This window comes from Carettochelys insculpta, chromosome 11, assembly GCF_033958435.1.
Source record: "Carettochelys insculpta isolate YL-2023 chromosome 11, ASM3395843v1, whole genome shotgun sequence".
Lineage (NCBI taxonomy): Eukaryota > Metazoa > Chordata > Testudines > Carettochelyidae > Carettochelys > Carettochelys insculpta.
The window spans coordinates 8,055,471-8,076,780 of record NC_134147.1 but is presented as its reverse complement, the minus strand read 5'-3'; the positions used below and the strand labels follow the sequence as shown (position 1 = coordinate 8,076,780).

At 46.2% G+C, this 21,310-nt stretch overlaps 1 protein-coding gene across 3 annotated transcripts in view; it reads right to left on the bottom strand.

Moving 5' to 3' along the window:
* Positions 1–21,310, bottom strand: part of IARS1 (isoleucyl-tRNA synthetase 1) — a 193,736-nt gene that overhangs the window by 158,211 nt on the left and 14,215 nt on the right. For all 3 annotated transcript variants that reach the window (XM_075004893.1, XM_075004892.1, XM_075004891.1), the window contains 2 exons: positions 20,728–20,810; positions 2,392–2,509 (listed from right to left, as the gene is read on the bottom strand). In XM_075004893.1, coding sequence (XP_074860994.1) covers positions 2,392–2,509; positions 20,728–20,810 — 201 coding nt within the window. The remainder of the gene's footprint in view (positions 1–2,391; positions 2,510–20,727; positions 20,811–21,310) is intronic.

Here is a 21,310-nt window from a genome sequence, read left to right as displayed (position 1 = left end):
TAATTCCATTCTGCAGTGGGCAGCCATGTTAATCAAAGCCAAGAGGTGCTCCAGAAGGAATTCTCTCTCTCTGCAGGAGGGGTAGGCAATAGCCAGATACAGACAATTATGCAATACTTGAATCCTGATTACTACCTAGTGAAGACTATGCTATCACTAAAATTTAGTCTCTTCCAATTGTTCTACAAAGACACCTTTGTTTCTAACTAGCTTGTTCTAATGTTCACAAGTTCTAAACTTAGCAGGCAACTAAAAAAATAAAATAGCATTTCAAAAGATGAATCTTGTTACATTGACAAATAAAATAATTGCTTAGTATTTCTCTGTTGGGGTATCTCACTTTCTGTAATAACACTTATTTACTCAGACACAAAATGGCATTTTATTTATTTTTCAAACTTTGAAAGTTTGCTACACATCTAGTCTCCTTAACCCTAATGAGCTCTCTAAACACACTTATGCAGTTTTTACACAATGCCATGCTTCAATGTAGAAGTTCATGGTTCCATTTCCTTCTAAGCAGAAGTTTTACTAATGACACAAAGGCTACATCTACACGTGCACCCAACTTCGAAATAGCTTATTTCGATGTTGAGACATCGAAATAGGCTATTTCGATGAATAACGTCTACACGTCCTCCAGGGCTGGCAACGTCGATGTTCAACTTCGACGTTGCTCAGCCCAACATCGAAATAGGCACAGCGAGGGAACGTCTACACGGCAAAGTAGCACACATCGAAATAAGGGAGCCAGGCACAGCTGCAGACAGGGTCACGGGGCAGACTCAACAGCAAGTCGCTCCCTTAAAGGGCCCCTCCCAGACACACTTTCATTAAACAGTGCAAGATACACAGAGCCAACAACTAGTTGCAGACCCTGTATATGCAGCACGGACCCCCAGCTGCAGCAGCAGCAGCCAGAAGCCCTGGGCTAAGGGCTGCTGCCCACGGTGACCACAGAGCCCTGCAAGGGCTGGAGAGAGAGTATCTCTCAACCCCCCAGCTGATGGCCGCCATGGAGGACCCCGCTATTTCGATGTTGCGGGACGCGGATCGTCTACACGTCCCTACTTCGATGTTGAACGTCGAAGTAGGGCGCTATTCCCATCCCCTCATGGGGTTAGCGACTTCGACGTCTCGCCGCCTAACGTCGATTTCAACTTCGAAATAGCGCCCAACACGTGTAGACGTGACGGGCGCTATTTCGAAGTTACTGCCGCTACTTCGAAGTAGCGTGCACGTGTAGACGCAGCTAAAGACGACAGAGGAGCAAGAATTAAAATTTAAGCTGAAACCCTGGACATCAGATGACAAGCTTCAATTCTCCTCTCACAAGTCACTGACTAAATTACAAGTGTGGCTACTGGCCTGGCAAGCCAGATCTTCAGAAAAGAACAGATTCAATAAAACAAGGAATCCTCTGCAGGGACAAGCAGGAAAAGTGCAGTGTAAATATCCACTGTAGAAGCTCAACACAGTGAGGTACTCAGAAGTGTGAGAGGTAGACACAGAGTTCCCAGATCAAAAACTGATGAAAGAGCCAACAAAAAATGACCAAAGGAACTTTCAGAAAAAAATCATAGCCGGACACATACATAACTAGGCCAGCACTTTACTTGGGATACAGCTATGCTAACTGGAACATCTTCTGTGTATTGATTTAATACGCCTATTACAGATGCACTAACTCGATGATTCCCAAACTTTTCAGCATCACGAGCCCTTCTCATTTTTGAGACACCCCTCATGCCCTCCCACCTCTTTTTTACCACAGGCCAGCCACCTGTGAGCTGCCAGCCTGAGCCCCTCTCCCCCGCAAAGCCAGGCATTGCTAGACCCTCATCTAACCCCATCCTCTTCCTCCACCCCAACCCACACTCACTCACCTTTGCAGGAGGCAGCTAGCTCCACGTGGGCCTTCACCAGATGCCTGCTTTTTGTAGCGCTGCACCAGGTCACCCACGTGAAATGGCAGGGGCTGAGAGCCAGAAGCAAAGGCCAGCTTTTTCTTCAGGTGTGGGGAATGACTGGGGGGTGGGTTGCCTCATGCATCCCCCTGGAATTTCTTCATGCCCCCCCAGCAGAGACGCCTCCCAGTTTGGGAAACTAAGAACTAACTCAAACTGTTAGAGCTCAACAGTCAACCCTGATACTTCTCATTCTTGTGAGGAATAAGAGAAGTCAACGGAACTGCTTTAGCTGGATTTCTGGATCTAAGATTAACTTTCAGGTCCCGTGTAGACCTGCCCTAACACTTTTCTATCAGTCTGGAGGAAGTCAATTCTATGTTCCACCCAACGGAAATATCTAAGCTTTCCAATCCAAAACAGATACACCCCAACATAACAGAGTAGATTCATGAAGTCCAATTATTATATATCACTGACATACCTTGTAGTTCTGGTGAGACTCAAAATTCGAAAGGGGAGTATTACATGCGGTCGAGAAAGGCATAACCTTAACACCTCTATAAACCAGTCCTTTGTCATACAGCTGTTTGAAAACCCACCTAAAAAATAAATAAGGAAAAGACCCATACATTTAAGAGCCATACAAAAAGCACCCACAGGGTAGGATTAATATGCAGTAGGGAAGGTATTCTGAAAAGCACAAATAATTTTCAAACTGTAAATATTTAAATATGTGAAACACCAGAATTCAAAACCACCTACAACTGTAACAGAGATAGCTGTGCTAGTCTATATACTACGAAAACAAAAAAGCAGTCCAGTAGCACTTCAAAGACTAACAAAATAATTTGTTAGATGATGAGCTTTAGTGGGACAGACCCACTTAATCTGAAGAAGTGGGTCTGTCCCACAAAAGCTCATAATCTAACAAATTATTTTGTTAGTCTTTGAAGTGCTACTGGACTGCTTTTTTGTTTTCATCTACAACTGGTATCCTGAAACAATACTTAAAGTCACTGTGACAGTTTTATTGTGAATATTCTTTGTTGGATTCTGCTTTGAGTCATCCTGTCAGCTCTCCCTTTCATGCACAAATCACACAACACATGGCAATTTTCAAGTGAGATATAAATCACTGTTACAGTTCAGTCTTCCTCCAAATGCCTGCTTGGGAGCTGTAAAACTCAAAATTCAGTGATTAATACAAGATGCTTTCCACAAGAGTCCACATCTAGGCAGCTAGGTTTGTTTGGACAACAAGGAATGTTGGGATTACACTGATGAATCACTGTACAGTAAACCCTCAAAATGCCCAATTTTGAGTTGCACTTAACTCGCATTAATGAGAGTTTAGCGCAACGCAAAATCCTGCTCCCCTGACCCTGGCTCAACCCCCCTACCCAATCCCACGCAGCCTCAGTTCAACCCCCCCCCCAGTCCTGCCCCACTCCAGTTCAAACCTGAAGGCGTGGTTCAAACCCTCCTGTCCCAGCTCACTCACTCCTCCACCCACCACGCCCCTTGCAGTCCTAACCCACCCCAGGCTTATCCCACCCACCCCGCTCCCATGGCCCCAACCCATTGCCAGGCTTAACCCTCCCCAACTGCCCCCTGCCACCCCGAACTCCAAGATTTACCTTTCTGCTGCTTCCCCGGATGCAGAACGTGTGTTCCACCAGGGAAAAAAGCTGCCCCCTGCCCCCCCCCGCCGCATCCCCCAACTACACAAAATTCGAGTTACACAAGGGTGTGTGGGAATGCAACCCTTGTGTAACTCGAGGGACTACTCTGTGTGTGTGCGCGCACGCGCGTGTATCCCCTCCCTGGCGGGGAGAAAACAGTGGATATTTTGACAACCCAGGTGAATGGTGGCTCTTCATAGGGTAGGCAAAGATCTTCAACAACCACACTCTACACTTTTATTTGTAAGTTCTCATTCAAGAGACCTGCACGTTCAAAGGCACAGTTCTCTGAGGGCTCAATCACACCAGAATCTGGCCCTTGGGTTCTAGGAAGTCTATTTATTTTGTAACTGGATGATCATCAATAGCTACTAACTTCACAAACTCTTGAACTCTCCAACCCAAGCTACGTTTTCAAAACAGTCTTAACATTTTCAGCATTTTCTTCCAGATAAACATCTTATTACCATGCAAGCAAACACTGAGCAGGCTTGTTAAATAGCATGTTTATCAGACCTACTCGAGCTGGAACACGCTGTCTTGGCAACTGGTCCTTTTTTCTGTACGCCATCATTTTGTGCTCAGAATTTATGTATTCACTTTAACAAAAGATCTTTTGCTCCAATGTTTAAGATAACATTCAACATGTGAAATCAACTCCAACAGCTGTAGTGTTATCAATCTGCAGCCTGTGTCAACAAAGGACAATTACCTGTTCTGTAACTGGTATTCCTCGAGATGTGTTGCTCATGTCCATTCCAAGTTGGGTGTGCACTGGCGTATGCCCAGCAGCTGGAAGCTTTTTGTCCTAGCCATAGGAATGGTGTGATATGGCAACCAATATATGCACCATCCAACCCCTCTCAGCCCTCAGTTCCTTCTTGCCGGCTGCTCTGACAGTGGGGAAGGCGGAAGGGTTTTGGAATGGATACAAGCAACACATGTCAAAGAACACCAGATACAAAAACAGGTAACTTTTCTTTTTCAAGTTATTGCTCATGTAAATTCCAAGTTGGATGAATACAAGCCAGTTCTTAGGAGGTGGGGATGGAGCCTCGAATGTACTGCAAGACAGCCTTGCCCACTGCAGTGTCTCCCCATGTGTGCTGTGTCAAAGCATAACGTGTTGTAAACATACAAATGAGGATCAGATGGCCCCCCTACAGATGTCCTGGATAGACACCTGTGCCAAATATGCCACAGATGATGCCTAGGGTCTCATGGGAGTGTGACCTAACCAGCAGGGGAGGAACGCCAGCGAGCTTGTAACACTCCTTGATACACGTCACTATACAGGAGGAAATCCAGTGGGGGGAGACTAGAAGGTCCCTCATCCTATCAACTACTGCCACAAAGAGTTGCTGCGTTCTTCTAAAGGGCCTAGTCCTATCCATAGAGAAGGCCAGCGCCCTTATAACATCCAAGGTATGCAAACACCGCTTCCTCGTGGAGGCATGGGGCTTTGGGTAAAATAGCAGAAGGGAAATGTCTTGGTTAACATGAAATGTGGAGACCACCTTAGGTAAAAACATGGAGGTGAGGTCTCAGCCTAACCTTTTCCTTGTGAAACACTGTGTACAAGGGATCCACCGAAAGTGCTCACAACTCAAATACCCTCCCGGTGGAGGAGATTGCCACCAAAAATGCCGTTTGGTAACTCGAAACAGCAGGGAGCACATAGCCAGGGTTTCAAAGGGAGCCCTCATGAGCCTGGCTAACACCAAACTGAGATCTCACGGGGGCAGTGGTGGGGCTTGATTCTTCCTAAACCTTTCAGAAACCTTTTGACTACAGGGTCTGAGAACACAAAAGACATTCTGTGACCCGGGTGAAAGGCTGAGATGGTAGCTAAGTGCACCCTAACCAAGGAGAGAGACAAGTTGTCCTGTACCAGACCCCAGAAGTAATCTAAAATCATTGGGATGGAAGCTTGCAAGGAAGATAGCCCTCTGTGAGACAACCACACTGAAAACCTTACCCAAATAAGCCACCCTCGTGGAGGGTTTTCTACTATTCAACAAAACTTCCTTTATGGGATTTAAACAGGCCAGCTCCCAGTCTCTCAGCCACAGAGCTTCTGCGCTGTGAGGTGCAGAGACTGGAGACTAGGATATTGCAGTCTCCCGTCTTGCTGCATCAGCAGGTCCAGCTAGATCGGCAACAACATCGGCTTGCAGATCGACGGGTGCAGGAGGGTCGAGTACCAGTGCTAAGGGGCCCATGCCGGTGTCACCAAGATGATCAATGCCCCTTCTGAGGGAATGTTGAGGAGGACCCTGTGAACTAGCAGGATCGTAGGTAACGCATACATCAGCCTACCCAATCAGGGGACACTGAAGGCGTCTGCCCAGGACCCCAGATTCTGATTGTGGTAGGAGCAAAACTTCACACATTTCGCACAGAGATGGGAGGCAAAGAGGTCCACCTGGGGACACCTCCCACTTCCAGAAAATAGAATGAACGACCTCCAGGTGAAGAGACTACTCATGATCTGTAAGGACCTGCTGAGTTGGTCCGCCAGTGAATTGTGCACACCTGGCAGGTAAAGGGCCTGCGACGATGTTGTGCTGTATGCAGAAATCCCAGAGCAACATGGCCTCATGACACAGGAAAGAGGAGCGCACACCCCACTGTTTCTTCATACAGTACCTTGCTGTCGTGTTGTCTGTACTGACTAACACGCAACGTCCTGCCAGATTGGCCTTGAAAGTCACGCATGCTAGTCTGATGGCCCTGAGCTCCCTCACATTTATGTGCAGCCAAAGGTCCGACACACTCCAAACTGCCTGGGCTCGTAGCTAACCCAGGTGCGCTCCCCACCACCCGGTCCGAAGCATCCACTGCTAGAGAAAGCAAGGGCTGCTGAGTGGCAAAGGGAACTCTTATGAGGACGACTTCCTTGTCCAACCAGCATTGCACAGTCGACAAAGTCTGTATCGGCTCCATAACTACTACGTCTAAGCTGTCTCTTACAGGGCGATACACTGATGACAGGGCGATACACTGATGACAGCCACAGCTGTACAGGACGCATCCTCAACCTGGTGTGCTGTACCAGGTAGGTGCACTTTGCCATGTGACCCAGCAAACGCAGGCAGCACCTAGCCATCGTGGCGGGAACTGTCAGGATGTCTCAGATTATAGTCCCCAGGGACCCAAACCTGTCGTCCAGCAGGAATGTCCTGGCACACCTGGCATCCAGTCATGCCCCTACAAACTCTACTGACTGAGACAGGAGCAACGCTGACTTTTGCCTCATTGATCAAGAGAGGACGGTTTACAAAGGTTTGACCAATCAACTGTACATGTTGAATTACCTGCTCCCTGGAACGACCCTTGACTAGCCAGTTGTTCAGGTACGGGAACAGCTGCACCCCTCGCCTGTGTAAGTGCGCTGCTACCACTGCCATGCATTTGGTGAAGACCCTTGGGGCCGCAAAGGCAGGACTGTGAACTGATAATGGTTCCCATCTGCAATGAACCCAAGATACTTCCTGTAAATAGGGTAGATTGAAATATGCATCCTGTAAGTTGACAGCCGTGAAACAATCCCCCTGCTCCAGCATTGGGAGTATGAGACCCAAGACAGCATACAAAATTTTATCTTTTTTACGAACTTGTTGAGATCTTTTAGGTCCAGAATGGGCCCCCTTTGCTTTTGGAATTAGGAAATACTAGGAATAAAACCTCTGTCCCCTAAACCTAGGAGGAACTTATTCTATGGCCCCAGAACACAGGAGGGATCGCAATTCCTGCCATAACAGGATCTCCTGAGAGGGGTCCTAAAGAGGGATAGGGAAGCGGGTTAGGAAGTGGGGTACAAAGAGAACTGAATGGCATATCCCCTCACTACCACATAGGAACACCGGTCTGTGGCGACACTGAACCACATATGGTAAAAGGCGGATAGGCAGAACGAAAAAGTGGGGATGCTGGAGTGGGAGAGATCAGCCCGACACTCCCGACCGTGCCATCAAAGCTGAGGCTTGGGCCCCTGTGTCCCCTTGAGGTTGCTGGCCTGAACAGCGCCTGCCTGTCCTGTTCCACCTTCTACTGCTGTCCTTTTGCGGCTGTGGAAACTGTCTTTGCTGAGGATAGGGGTTAAAATGCCTGCATTGGGTGGCAGGTGCATGCAGGCTCAAGGAGCGGAGGTGTGGCCTTCGAGTCTTTCAGACTATGAAGTCTTTTTATCTGTCTTATCTGAAAATAGGGTAGGGCCACCAAAGGGAAGTCCTGGATCGTCTGCTGGACCTCATGAGGCAGGCCAGAAAGCTGAACGAAGCCCCCCTGTACATTGCCACTCCAGAGGCCACAACCCTTGCGGCAGTGTCTGCAGCATCCAATGCTGCCTGCTGGGCCACCCTTGAAATCTGTTTGTTCTCCTCCACCATGGCTGTGAAGTCCTGCTTGGCTTCAGGTGGCACCATCTGAGAGAACCTAGACAGGGCACTGGCTGTATTATAAGCATACCTGCTCACCAGAGCCTGATGGTTAGCAAGTCTTAATTTCAACCTTTCCATTGAATAGACCTTCCTTCCATAGAGGTCCAAGTGTTTAGCTTCTCTGCTTTTCGGGGAGGGACCCCCGTCTGGTCTGACTTGGTTTTCCCTCTTTTGATACATACTACTGATAATGGGCCATTTCCACCTTGCTGAATAGACCTTGCCAGCTCTGGCCCTCCCTTTTACTGGGACCTCATTCTTGAAATACCCATCTGGAAACTGTCCCCCCCACACCCACTCACGCATCTGATGAAGCAGGTCTTTGCCCACGAAAGCTTATGCTCCAAAATATCTGTTAGTCTATAAGGTGCCACAGGAGTTCTTGTTGTTCTTGAAGATACAGACTAACACGGCTACCTCTCTGATATTTGGAATCCTTAGTGCTCTCTGTGATTAGCAGAGTCCACTACCAGGGAGTCAGGTGGGGGGGCGGAGGCAGTGCATGAACAAATGTTCATTGCCCTGGGAAGGGACAAAGTACTGTCTCTTGTTCCTATGGGTCACAGGAAGGGCGGAAGCAGGGGTCTACCAAACCGTTTTAGCCATAGTGGCAATTGTTTTGATTATGGGCAGAGCCACCCTGGTGTGGCCTGCAGAAGACAAAATGTCTGTGACAGGGCCCATTTCATCCCAGACTTCCTCCGCTTGCACACCCAAGTTTTGGGCCACTCTCCTAAGGAGCTGTTGAAATTGCCTGCCACCCTCCAATACAGGTGAGGCAAATGAGCCCGTCACTGACTCATGCAGAGAGGAGGAAGAAGATAGCCTTTGCACCTCCATTTGGAGGGGAAGGCAGTAGTGACCTACTCAGCACTTGGCTGCCCCCCCATAGAAGTTATGGGCAAACCATGGGGCACCACAGGCAGAACTGGCATAGGGACTGGCTGGCCAGAAAACCCCGCAACAGGTGGCACAAACAGCGCTGATATCACTTCCTGAACTTGAGTCGATGCCGGTGCCTGCCCCATCAGCACCGGAAGTACAGCTAAGGATGACGCAATCACTGAAGGGGTCCAGTCCCACTGTGATGGTGCCGACAACGGTGCTGAGATTGATGGGGCAGACACAGATGGCTCCACAATGATCACCACTTCCTGTCTTTATTCCAGTGGTGGGGCGCCCAGCAACGGTGATGGTCCCAAGCACAGGATCGGCGGGGCCCCTGGCACCTTTACAAGCACTCCAGTGGCCTGGCCCTCAGCCTCGTGAAATGCCCATGGGGTCCAGAAAGGCCACTACTGAGTCACCTGTGAAGCTGGCAGCCAACCCGTACTGTCCGAGTGACAACTACTGTGCCTGCAACGGCTACGGTACGACCTTCTCAGGCTTCCGCTCCATCCGGAGCTCAAGTAGGAGTCCAACTACAATGTCAGTTCAGAGGCAGACGACCATGGCAGGGCCATTGGAGTCAGTGCCAATGTGCAGATCGAGGGCAGTGCTGGAGCATAGGGCACCTGAAGCTGGCTCACAATCTGCTAGGTTGGCACCAGAGCGTTTGGCACCAGATACGGTTGTCAGCGTTTACATGAGCACAGGGGTTGGCACCGGTGTCACGTCCATGAGTCCCAATTGCTCTATTTCAGTGCTATGGCGCTTGTCCTCCAGGGACAGAGAAAGACCTAGCACCATCATCTGAAGCAGTCCTTGTGCCGCTCAAAATGCCTCTGGTATTGAGGGCAAGTCCAGCGCCTAAGGGCTCCCGGCCCACACCAGCTTCTACGTATGTGCCTCCTGCCCTTCGACAGTGCGTGCCAAAGTCCTGGACTTCAGGACAGCCTGCTTTGACTTCGGTGAGCAATGCCTCTTGCGCCTGCCCTTCTTCGGCACTGGAGATTGACTCCTATGGCTGTGAGAAGGCAATGGTGCCTGCACCTGCTCCCAGTGCCAAGAGTCCTTAGGCAGCACCGTGGTCAATGGCAACAATGCACTTTGCACCAAGGAGGCTCCACTCTCTGCTCCTGCTGAAGAAACTTGAGACTTAACAGACGCCTCCATTAAGAGGACTTTAAGGAGTTGGGCCCTATCTCTCCAAGCTCTGGGCTTAAGGCCTTACAAATTGAACAGCCATCACGTTTTCTTCCCCCAAGCAAATCAAACAGGCTGAATGGGGGTCACTTTTGGGCGTACATTTGCTGCCATTTGAATAAGTTTTAAAGCCTGGGGATCCAGGCATTCCCTAGCACCAAGGGGGATGGAAAGCCTTGCCTTGGCTACTAGTTAACACACTAAGACTAACTACGAAATACTAAAACTATCTCCACTTCAAGAACTATTTACACTACAATAGGCTACTCACTAATGATTTGAACAGAGAAAGCAAGAGCTTCAATGACCTACAGCGCGGTGAAAAGGAACTGAGCGGGGGTGCGGGGGCAGTACATATATTGGTCACCATATCAGTGCTGTTCCAGAGGACGTCGCACCAACCCTATGGCTACTGGCTAGGACAAAAGCTTGGAATGGACATGAGCAATCACTTGAAGAACAACAGTGAAATATGAACAGACCTACACAGAAGCCTAATGATAACCCATTCATCAGAAATGCCAACCATTACACTACAGAAAGGAGAAATGCTCTGAAGGTCTTGACAATCCAGAGAGTGGCATCCTTGACCCAACAATAGGAGACGAAGTAGTTCTGTGGGGACTTTAATCCACTCCAGGCAGGAAAGGACAGCATGCAACCACCACTAAGGAGGAATCAGGACTCAGAAAGCCAGAGAGTCATTCAGCCACAACCAACAGCAGCCAAAACCAAGGAGTCCAGCAGAGCTTAAAGGCTCTTAGAAGATCTGTGCAATCTGTTGAGACTGCCTTCTCAAAACTGGTCAGGCTCAATTCCACGAAAGAACTGAAGAGTAGTACTGTTTACCCACACAGAGTTTGATCCCTAGGCACATAACCCCCAAATTCAAAGAACTTTTCAAGCATGCATTATGAGACATGTTCTTTCTCCTACTCAAGTACATGCAGTTCCGGTCTAGAATAAAGGTGCTCTACATGTGAAGAAACCAAAGAGTTGAGCACCGTTCACAGAGTCTTCATCTCTATGATCATACTGTCACATTTTTTTCCTATGAATTCTTTTTACAATTTGAGCATTACCCTCAAGAGAGGAGCTAACATTGCTAGGACTTAGCAATTTAAAGCTACCAATCATTCAGGCAATAATATATCCAAAGGATAGAGTGATAAATGTTATTTACATGCACTTTAAAGCATAGATGTTTCAGCACCCTAACCATGGAAGCTCTGTTGCAATTGATCAAAAGTTTAAATTTTCACATAGGCTACAGTTACACTAGCAAGTTTTGCCAGCAAAACCCCAGATTTGTCAACAAAACTAGCAAAGCATGCACACACAAATAGATTTGATGACAGTATCTCAACAACACACAGCACTTTTGCCAGAAGCGATCTGCCTCAAAGCTTTGAGGCATAACGCTGCCCGTCAACAAAAAAGCTGTGTGGACTTTCTTGGGGGGGGGGACCTTCTCTCTACAGACAGGGCATCCACAACAATGGGTAGCCCTGTTCATCGTGCTTCCGGGTGCTTGTTTTGTCAAGAGAGCAGACGGGCAGTCCGGCTGCTCTGTCGACGGAGCAGAGCACTCTCCCAATTTGCTTTTGTGTGGCGTTGCATTCTGTCAACAGAAGTTTTGTTGGGAAATCTCTTCCAACAGTGACCTCTGTCACCAGAGCACTATAACGTAACCGTAGTCATAATGTCTTACCAAATCAGGTTACATTAAATAAAGATCTAGTTATGACAAGTCACTGATTTTGAATTTATTCTTCAATACCGGTGCACATGCCTTCTGAAAAGTCCTGATTAAAATAATTATATATGAAACTTTTATAGATATACACAAGATCTCAGACTTAGTTTAAAAAAAAAAGTAATGAGACACAGGCTACTAATTCCACACAGAAAAACAGTTCAGTGCCACATGTATGAAAATGTAATGATTGCTTAGATGGACTTGTAACCACAGCAAAAATCAGAAAAGGGGGTGGGGGGGATGGGGGCAACTAGACAGAGCTACAACAAATACTAATTAACTGCCTCCCTCTAAAATAGTTATACTCAACTGCAATTTGAGAACTTCAATTTTTTTCAACTGATATTTAGCTTTTAAAACATATCCCCATTCAGAGCTCTCTGAACTATGGTTACTACATCTGACATTAACAATTTGTTTGCTTTAAATTTCTCTTGTCAAAAGACAGAGTAATTTGTATTCAGAACAGACTGCACTATAAATAACATACAGATTACTGCTTGATGCAACTACCTGTGTTACCAAATATATTTGCCATCTCTGAGTGAAACAAATTTGTCTGTCAATAAAACATCAATTTCTAAGAGGTGACAAAGCAGAGGGTGTCACTTTTCCAAGACACATTCCCTACCCCAAACCAGCACACTAAGTATTAGCAGTTTTGCTTAAGAGCTAATAAAATAAAATAAAATAAAAATAAAATAAAAAGGGGAAAGACATTTGACTCATCTTTACGTAACTGAGTTAAAGATATGTCTGATGACTAGTCTGAAAGAGGCCTAAGCTTCTGATACTGGCATAGAGAAAGCAGTGCTTTCTGGAAAGTACAGGAAAGTGTACAGAAACTTCTCACACTACAGGTCACTGTGTGCACAAATGAAACAGGTTACTTTAAAAAAAAAAAAATCACCACCAACTTGAGGTGCTCAAATTGTTGCACTCAGGCTGTTTAGCATTAGTTAAAAAAGTATTTCTAAGTTAAAATACTAGATCTGAGGAAAATTGTTCACCAGTTTTTCCTACCCTGTGTTACTGGGGAATAGCGCAATTCTTCATCCCAGAAAGGGGCTCCTCAATTGAAAAACAGTCCTATATTTCCAAACTTAAACACAAGCAGGCATTTAAACAAGTTCCCTGTGACATTTAGCCTCCTTAACCCTAACGAGTTTGAACACATCTGTCACGTAATTATTCACCACTCTTACTCTTCCCAAAAATTTCACTCTGTATACAATATTGGACAGGTGAAACCATGCCTCTGATTGCCATGATAATCCTCTGGAAACTGAGGACCCAATTCTCAAAAGCTTAGGGCCCATTCAATTCCTACCAAACAATGGTATTTGCAGAGGCTGAGCACCTTTCAGGATCTGGCCCTGAGCCCCATACTCTCAGAAGCACTTGATTCACATACACACGTATCTACAAGAGGGCACAGAAGAGCCCCTCTATAGTCTGCCACTGCTGCATCCACAAACCAGAGAGCTCAGCTTTGGTGCAATCCCCCATAGTCTTTATTTACAGTACCAGTAGCTACCCTGTAGATAAAGAGAGCATCAGGCTTTAAAGCCTCCAGAACTGCTAGATTCTGCAGCCAACAGAGGGATGTGACCAACCGTCCCGTACTGGGCGGGAGAGTCCCACATTTGGGATCCCAAAAAGGTGTCCCTACTTATTTTTTAAAAGGCACAGTGTCCCATATTTAGGCCCTAGGGGGCTGGGGAGTGCCCGCAGCCACCACTTCCCCAGGGGCTCCAGGCAGGGAGTGCCTGCAGCCTCTGCTTCCCTGGAGCTTGGCAGTGGGGGGTGGGGGGCACCAGCTCCCCGGGGCTTTGTGCAGCCAGGAGGAGCTGCCCCACCTCCAATATCTTCCTGTCCCACATTTGGGACAGGAAAAATATAGTCACCCTACCTTTAACTCCCTGGCTCCTCTCTTTCTTTTCCCCTGGCTTCCTTCCTGCCAACCTCTACATAGCCCCTGGTTAACAAGGCTGATAGCCCAGGCCTAAGAGGCAGCTGGGGAAGAGCTAATTCAGTTAGCCCCAATTTTACTTTTTCTTGACTGGCACTTGCATGACAGAGGTCTGATTCAGAGTTTTCCAGCCAGCACCCTGTCACATGACAAAAAGCAGTCCTCATGGCACTGGATTTTTCGATCCCTCACCCGTACCTTCAGAAGAGTGGTAGCTGTGTGGATGCTCTCTATTGAAAGAGCGGATCGATCTTCTGAGCCAGTTTTCTGTGTGTGGATGCACTCTTTCGAAAGATCTGCCAGAAGAGATCTTCTGGAAGATCATCTTTCAAAAAATTGCTGCAGTGTAGACATGGCCTTAGTATAGAGCAGGATAGTGCAGGGCAGCGTTACAGCAACTCTTATCCCAAACTGAGTGTTCATGCAGACAACCCATAGATTATTTTTTAAAAGTTAGGACTGAAGCTTTTTGACTTAAGACACTAGATGGTGCTATCAGACTATCTGAAACAAGCCTTGATCCATAGAAACAAACATTCAAGGTCAACGGCTCCCAAACTGTATCCTCCTACTGATATTTAAGAGAAGATCTGGACATGTTAGAATCCAAGATCAATTTTATTTTAAGAGCCACAAGCACATTTAAAATCCCTGGTTATAAATAAGGTGGCGTCAAACAAGCAAGTTGGGATAATTTTTATCCTACTTCCATTCTTATAAACCGGCTATGAATGGACATTGGCGCACACAGTCTTCCTAACAAGCATTCTGTAATTCTTACAAAAAGTATTTTTGAATTCTTTTGAAAAAGAATTCTTACAAAAAGTATTGTAATTCTTACAAAAAGGTGCAACAATTGTTCTTTTTCCTGTTAAGACTTTGTAGCGAGACAAAATCTCCCCACTACAGACCAGCTTCTGCCTCCCCTCTAAGGTGCCTCAGAGCACACAGGGCACTGAACAGCAGTTAAACAGCACAGTCTTTGATGCCTTCCTAAAGGGGCCCAGATGTGCTGGCTCATCGTGACCCTGAGAAACAGAAAACACAGATAGAGGGCTAGCAGGCTAACCGTTAATGAAGGGCCTCAGAGAACTGCCCTTGGCTGGCATTAACGGAGTGATGCACCCACACAGTTATCCCAGAAGAGAAATCTCCGCCCTTGTAAAAGAATGTCCTGTACTCCCAAATTGCTTATCTCCTGTCTTACAAGTGCAAATTAAGTAAGAATTGCCCTTGTAAAAACTGGCGTCACAAAAGACAGACCAGTACGATCTGACACCATAGATAAGAAAGAGAATACGTGACCCAAGGGATATAAAGGTGGGCCCAGCAGCACACTGACTCTGAGTGCATTCCCACCAACCACCTGCTGGTCGGGTCAGGCGATTGCCTCCCAAGGTCCGCAACTGGGGAAGCCCAACCACGTATTCATCTTTCCGTGGAACTGAGTGACCGATCCTGGCTTGGATACGCTGGTATCGAGAGACCCAAGGAGGGTAAGATGTACCCATATTAAGGTCTCCTTTTGGTGTACACAGTTAAAGAATTAGAGCTCTATAGATAGATCTCATTGTATTGAATTGTAACGTAACCTGTTAACACCTGTACTCTGCTAGCATATAAGTAGACAATAGCCTTTTGTAACCGCACGTTTATAACTGTAGCTTAATAAACTTGTAACTAGTTAAGATCTAAGACTGACTGATGTTACTCTTTGTCACTGCAACACAGCCGGAACAATCAAAAGAACTTTAACCGTTTGGTTACCACATCCCGGCCACTGGCTAACAGACTTCTCAATATGACATCAGATATCTCAAGTATGAGTAGAGTATTATTTCCTTATCTTTACTTCTGAGCTTAAACTGAATTTTCCCTTTTCAAGGGATAAAGATCCAAGATCTCAACTGACCACAGGACGAGCAGGTAAAGTACAGCAATAGTGGTGATTACACTGTTAAAAATTCACACTGTATTTGACTGGCACACCTATGTATTTTAACCATTACCCTTGCTGAGATGCTTCCTGCAGACCAGTAGAACTTAAGAGATCACAATTGTTTTCATGTCACTTCAATACAGCTTTGTTTGGCTCCAAAATATGCTATATGCCAGCACCAGGGCTGCCAGTGGGGGAGGGGAAGGTGGGAGACGGGGCAGCTGCCCCAGAGCCTGGCAATTTCAAAGGGCACTGGGGTTAGTGACTGAAGCCCCACCAGGTCCTTTGAATCATCACTGGAATCTTGTGCTGTGCAGTTTGGACAGCACTCAGGGCTGGCTGGGGGAGGCTGGCTTCTGCTCCCTACCCCTTCCTCCTGAGCTCCTTCTCTTTCAGGGGGCCGAGAAGACAAATCCCTCCTCCCCACACCCATTGCCTGAAGCCCAGCAAAGTCTGCTGCCAGCCCTTGGCAGTACTTGTTTTAATAGCTGGGCATGATGGCCTCACACGACTATCTGAAGCTGTAACAACTGTTACCTCTTCAATCAACCGGGCCCTAAAAGAAACAAACATAAAAATTCTGCACTAATATGAAGAAACGTATTTTTAGAGAGACTTGAAGGTCTAACTGTATAATCTCCTCAGAAACTCAGAGAAGGCTGCAAATCTAATAGTGAAGTGACACGACAGAACAGTAATATCTAGGACTCCTTAAAGATTTTGCCTATTCTGTGCTTCAAGTGTTTCAGTATTTAATACACTTGAGCCTCCTTAATCCAGGTGTCAGCAATCCAGCAATACCTGTGGTTCAGAGACTGGCAAATGGAGAAGGAAGTGACTTTGCATGCTACCAGATCCCCCACCCCACCTCCCACTCAGCTGTGGAAATGGCAGTACGGAGAACCACTTGTCTAGAAGCTCTTCCTCACACCGCGCCCATAGTGGCAAGAACCAGAGCCTGGGAGACACAGGGAGCCTCGGAGGAACACGGCACCAGGTAAGTGTCCTACCCCCATCCTCCTCAGGCACCCTCCGCCTTGCAGACTCTGCATCCCCAGCATGCTCTGGTACCCTTCCTCCCTCACAGACCCCGTCTGTATTGCTATCTATGGTCCCTGTTAAATAACAATCCAGTACTTTTCAAAATGTTTTAATTTTCCCCTTCAAAACAAGAAGTATACATCAACAACCACAGCCCAGAAAATTCCATAATCCAGCATAGCCTATTTCCCAAAAAATTATCAGATTGAACAGGTTCAAGTGTATTACAATATGATGAAATTTTATTCAAGGGTAAAACATCCAATTAGAAAACCCTGTTTCACATTCCAAAGTCATCTGCGGTCACCACTACACGAGCATGAGCTGCCAATACAAATACACAACGGTCATTTCCCAGGAATTGTCATGTATATAAAGATAGCATGTCCAAGGACCCTAGCTGGTAAACTGGTTGACAAAAATAGCTTTCAAATTAGGTGGTCCCAGACACAAAAATCTTGGTTCGCAAATAAAAATGAATAAATAAATATAAAATAAGTAAATAAAAGCCCCCCCAATTAATGGTGTAGACCAGTGTTTCTTAAAGTTTGAGACCATGAAACACCAAAAACAAACAATATTTTTTATTCACAGCACCTATGAAATTTTTTCCAAAACAACTGCTGTCAGACCAAAAAAACCAAACACCAACATCTACAGCAAAAACAAAAGCAAGTAATTTAATCAGGTATCATAGCAATGAAGTAGTAACATTGTATCTCGTGTTAATAACATAAAATATATACAACCAGTGTACGATATCAAATTAGCATCAGATGCTCGCGACACACCTATGAGTTGTTCACAGAACATGAATTTTCCGTAGAACAAAGTTTAGGAAATATTGGTGTGGAGAAACCCATAGTTTCCCTCCCATTCATTCAACCTTGAATATCATTCACCAAAGGAAAGAGAAATTCACATACACCTGGCACGCTGGAAACATATGGGTTTATATTTGTCACAACTCCTTTTCCCCTCCAATTCTTTTAGAGGCTTTCTCCTAATTGCCCTTTCAACATGTCCTAACAGAAAGAATTATTAGAATCTTTCTTTGAAATATGTGTTGTTACACCAGATAGCAGAATTATAGCCCACTTCACGTCTGACTCCTAAACTTAGTTCCATCCAGTCACAGTAAAAAAAACCTAGCTGCATTACCTTGGTAGAATCACTAGGAAGAATGGAGTCAGATTTTAAATAAATTGGTTCTTCAACCACATATAGTTATTCCTAGGCAAGGACAGACACAGCATGCTGAAAAACATACAAAGCACTAAAGGTTTATATCCCTTGTAATGTTTAATAAGCCCAACCACCACAGGCAAGGTCAGCAGTACCTACCTATCACAAAGGTTTCCAAGCCCTCACAAGACACAACCATTCCAGCAAAAAGTATGCTTGTCTTTCTCACTGCTTCAGCAAGTTTGCCATATCCCAGTCACTTTCAACCTTTCCACACCACTGTACCCCTTTCAGGTGTCTGAACTGCCTTGGGTACACACAAGTTCAAACTCACACAAAAACAAGTTCCTTACAAAAAAGTAAAAATACATCAAATGTCACAGCACCCTAAGGCTGCATCTACATTGCCCCTCCCTTCAGAAAGGTCATGTAAATACAGTGGATCGAAAATGCTAATGAGGCAATGATATGACTATTCAGCACCTCATTTGCATGACGACAACCACTCCTCATGTCAAAAGTGCTGTTTTGAAATACAAAATAGCCATGTAGATGGGGCTCCTTCCATAGGAAGCCCCGCTTTTGAAAGTGCCCTTCTTCCTGAAAAAAATTAAGAAGAAGGGTACTTTTGAAAGCAGGGCTTCCTTTGGAAGAAACCCCACCTCCATGGCTGCTTTGCATTTCAAAACAGCACTTCTGACATGGCAAATGGCCCTTGTTATGTAAATCAGGTGCTGAATATTCACAAGTGCCTCATTAGCATTTTTGATCCGCTGTATTTACATGTCCCTTCCAAAAGAGAGGGGCAGTGAAGTTGCAGCCTAATCCTGAAGGAGAAAAGAAAGAGTTAGTTTTTTCTTTTCACCATATTATAAAATAAACCAATAGGAATATAATTATATTTACATCGCAGTGTATAATTTACAGAGCAGTAAAAACAGCATTATAAACAAGTCATTGTGTGAAATTTTAGTTTGTAGTCACTTAGCTAGAGCTTTTTATGTCGCTTCCCCAGGCCAGGACTCCCTGGCCCCAGAAGTGGCTTCCCCAGCCACTCACTTCCTCAGGCCACAGCTTCACTGACCACCCACCACTCCCAGGGCAAGGCTCGCCAGCTGCTGCTCCAAGGCCACTGCTCTGCACATGACCATGGATGTTGCCAGACAAGAGAATCCCAGATTTCAGAGATTCAGACTGTGTTGGCATCTCATCCTCTAGGGAATGAAAGAGGGAAATTTTTCTATCAGAGCACCTCAAGATGATTAGCTGCAGTCCATTCTTAAGTCAAGGCAGAAATTAGTAATCTCCAATTTATTGTGTCAATTTAATTTGACACTAAGGCTATGTCTACACTTGCCCCATACTTCGAAGGGGGCATGGTAATCAGGCTGCTGGGAGATTACTAACGAAGTGCTGCGATGAACATGTGGCACTTCATTAGGCTAATTCTCCCAAGGCAACTTCAAAGTGTCAGGAGCAGTTGAACCAGACACACACAATGTGACTGTGCATACCTTGAGGGTTTACCGCATCAGGGATTCCCAACCTATGGGTCACAACCCATTAGATTTTCTGAAGGTCATGGACTGGGCTCTTAAGCCGCCATTTGCAGCTCCTGATTTGCCATGTGACTCTTCGTTGGCTCCCAGTGCCTGCCCTGCTATGTTCAAATGGAATTCAGTTTACTTGGTTTAACAGCCAGCAGGAGGGTTTCTGCCTTGAAACCAATTAAACCAAGTCCCATTTAAGCCTGCAGAGGAGCGAACTGCCTGGCTGCATGGGGGAAGGCAGTGATATGGCTGTGGGGGAGCTGGGAAGAGCCCAACAGAGGATCAGCAGGAGTCTGCACAGCAGTAGAATTCAACTGCGAGGTAGGCTGGGGGGAGCCAGAGTGGCTTAAGCTTAAGCCTGCTGGTGAATGTGGGGGGCTGAGAGCCAGTCAGGGTTCCACAGATTCAAGCTGCAGGACAGCAGGGGAGGCCCACCCCCCCCGGCCCCGGCACCAGCTGGGATCCTGCGGCTGGTGCTGCCGGCCAGGCCTAAGAGCCACAGCCGGCTTCGTGCCATGGAGCTGTAGAGGTTGCCCCACACCCCAGCCAGGGTTCCTGTCACTGGCACTGCTGGCCAGAGTGCCACACCCCAACACCAGCATCCAGCCCTGTGGCTACGGGGTCCCTCTCTCCTTCCTCCCTCCTTCCGCTGCCTCCCTGGTTTTGGAAATCTTACACGGGACAGGCAGTGCTGGCAGAGATCCCACAGGTGGTTCTGCCTGTCCCATGTGTCTTCCAAAAATTGGGCAACCCTAGCTAGTGCAGAGAGGTGGGGGGTGGAATTCTTCCTCTTTGCCCCCCTCCCCACCCAGTTTTCAATTGACTTGGGTCAGCAAGTCTTCCTGACTTTTCAAAATGAGTCCCTGTCTTGAAAAGGTTGGGAACGACTGCTTTATATTTTTCTTTCAAAAGTTCTATTCAAGTGAATAAAAAGCAGGCAGATCACCAAGCCTCTTGCATGACACATGAGCTCCAAATGAAATAATAGTTGAGATGCTTAAACTGGCCCATTTTCCATACTTCAGATTAAGTAGTGTAAAAGAAAATCACTTGAGAAATGTAGTCTTTTGTGGAAAACAAAGTCACAGCTCACTATACAACAACCAGAGCTTTCCAAAGAGGTAATTTCTAACGGCATCAATAGAATTCTAAAACTACTTACCATACAGTCTCCATGAACTCTGGATATAGAGTTTTATAGTCATTGTCAAAATCAATCCAGCGTCCCAGTCTGGTAACACTAATCTGTTAAAATAGGAACATTCAGCTTGAAAGGCAGCTTAAACCAGAGACCATGGTACATTTCCAAGATTTATTTATTTGCAATAACTTGTTTAAAAAGCAGCATGTTCTACCCCCATCAGTGAACCAAGCCCACAAAACAGTCAAGCCTGACAATGGTTCAGGGTAGAGCACTTTATCTAGCATGGAGTATGCCAAGAAAAGGTCATGCATACAGGCCTTTCCTTAAATCCAAAACCATGCAATTCAGAAGCATCTCCTCACTGCAACTGAACTTAGAGACTGAGAATGCTATTGCAGCTGGAGGGTCAGACCTTTACTCAGCATACAGCCAAATGATTCATTGGAAACCTGGCTTTAGCTGTGCTAGTTTTGTTTTTATTCCTAACCACAAACCTGCTAGAGAGATTGTAAAAATGGGGAGAAAAACAGAGCTTTACAGTTCTCCCCATTTCTGTAGTTAGGATTAGTCAGAGCTCTGAACATTTATCTCTACCAGAAAT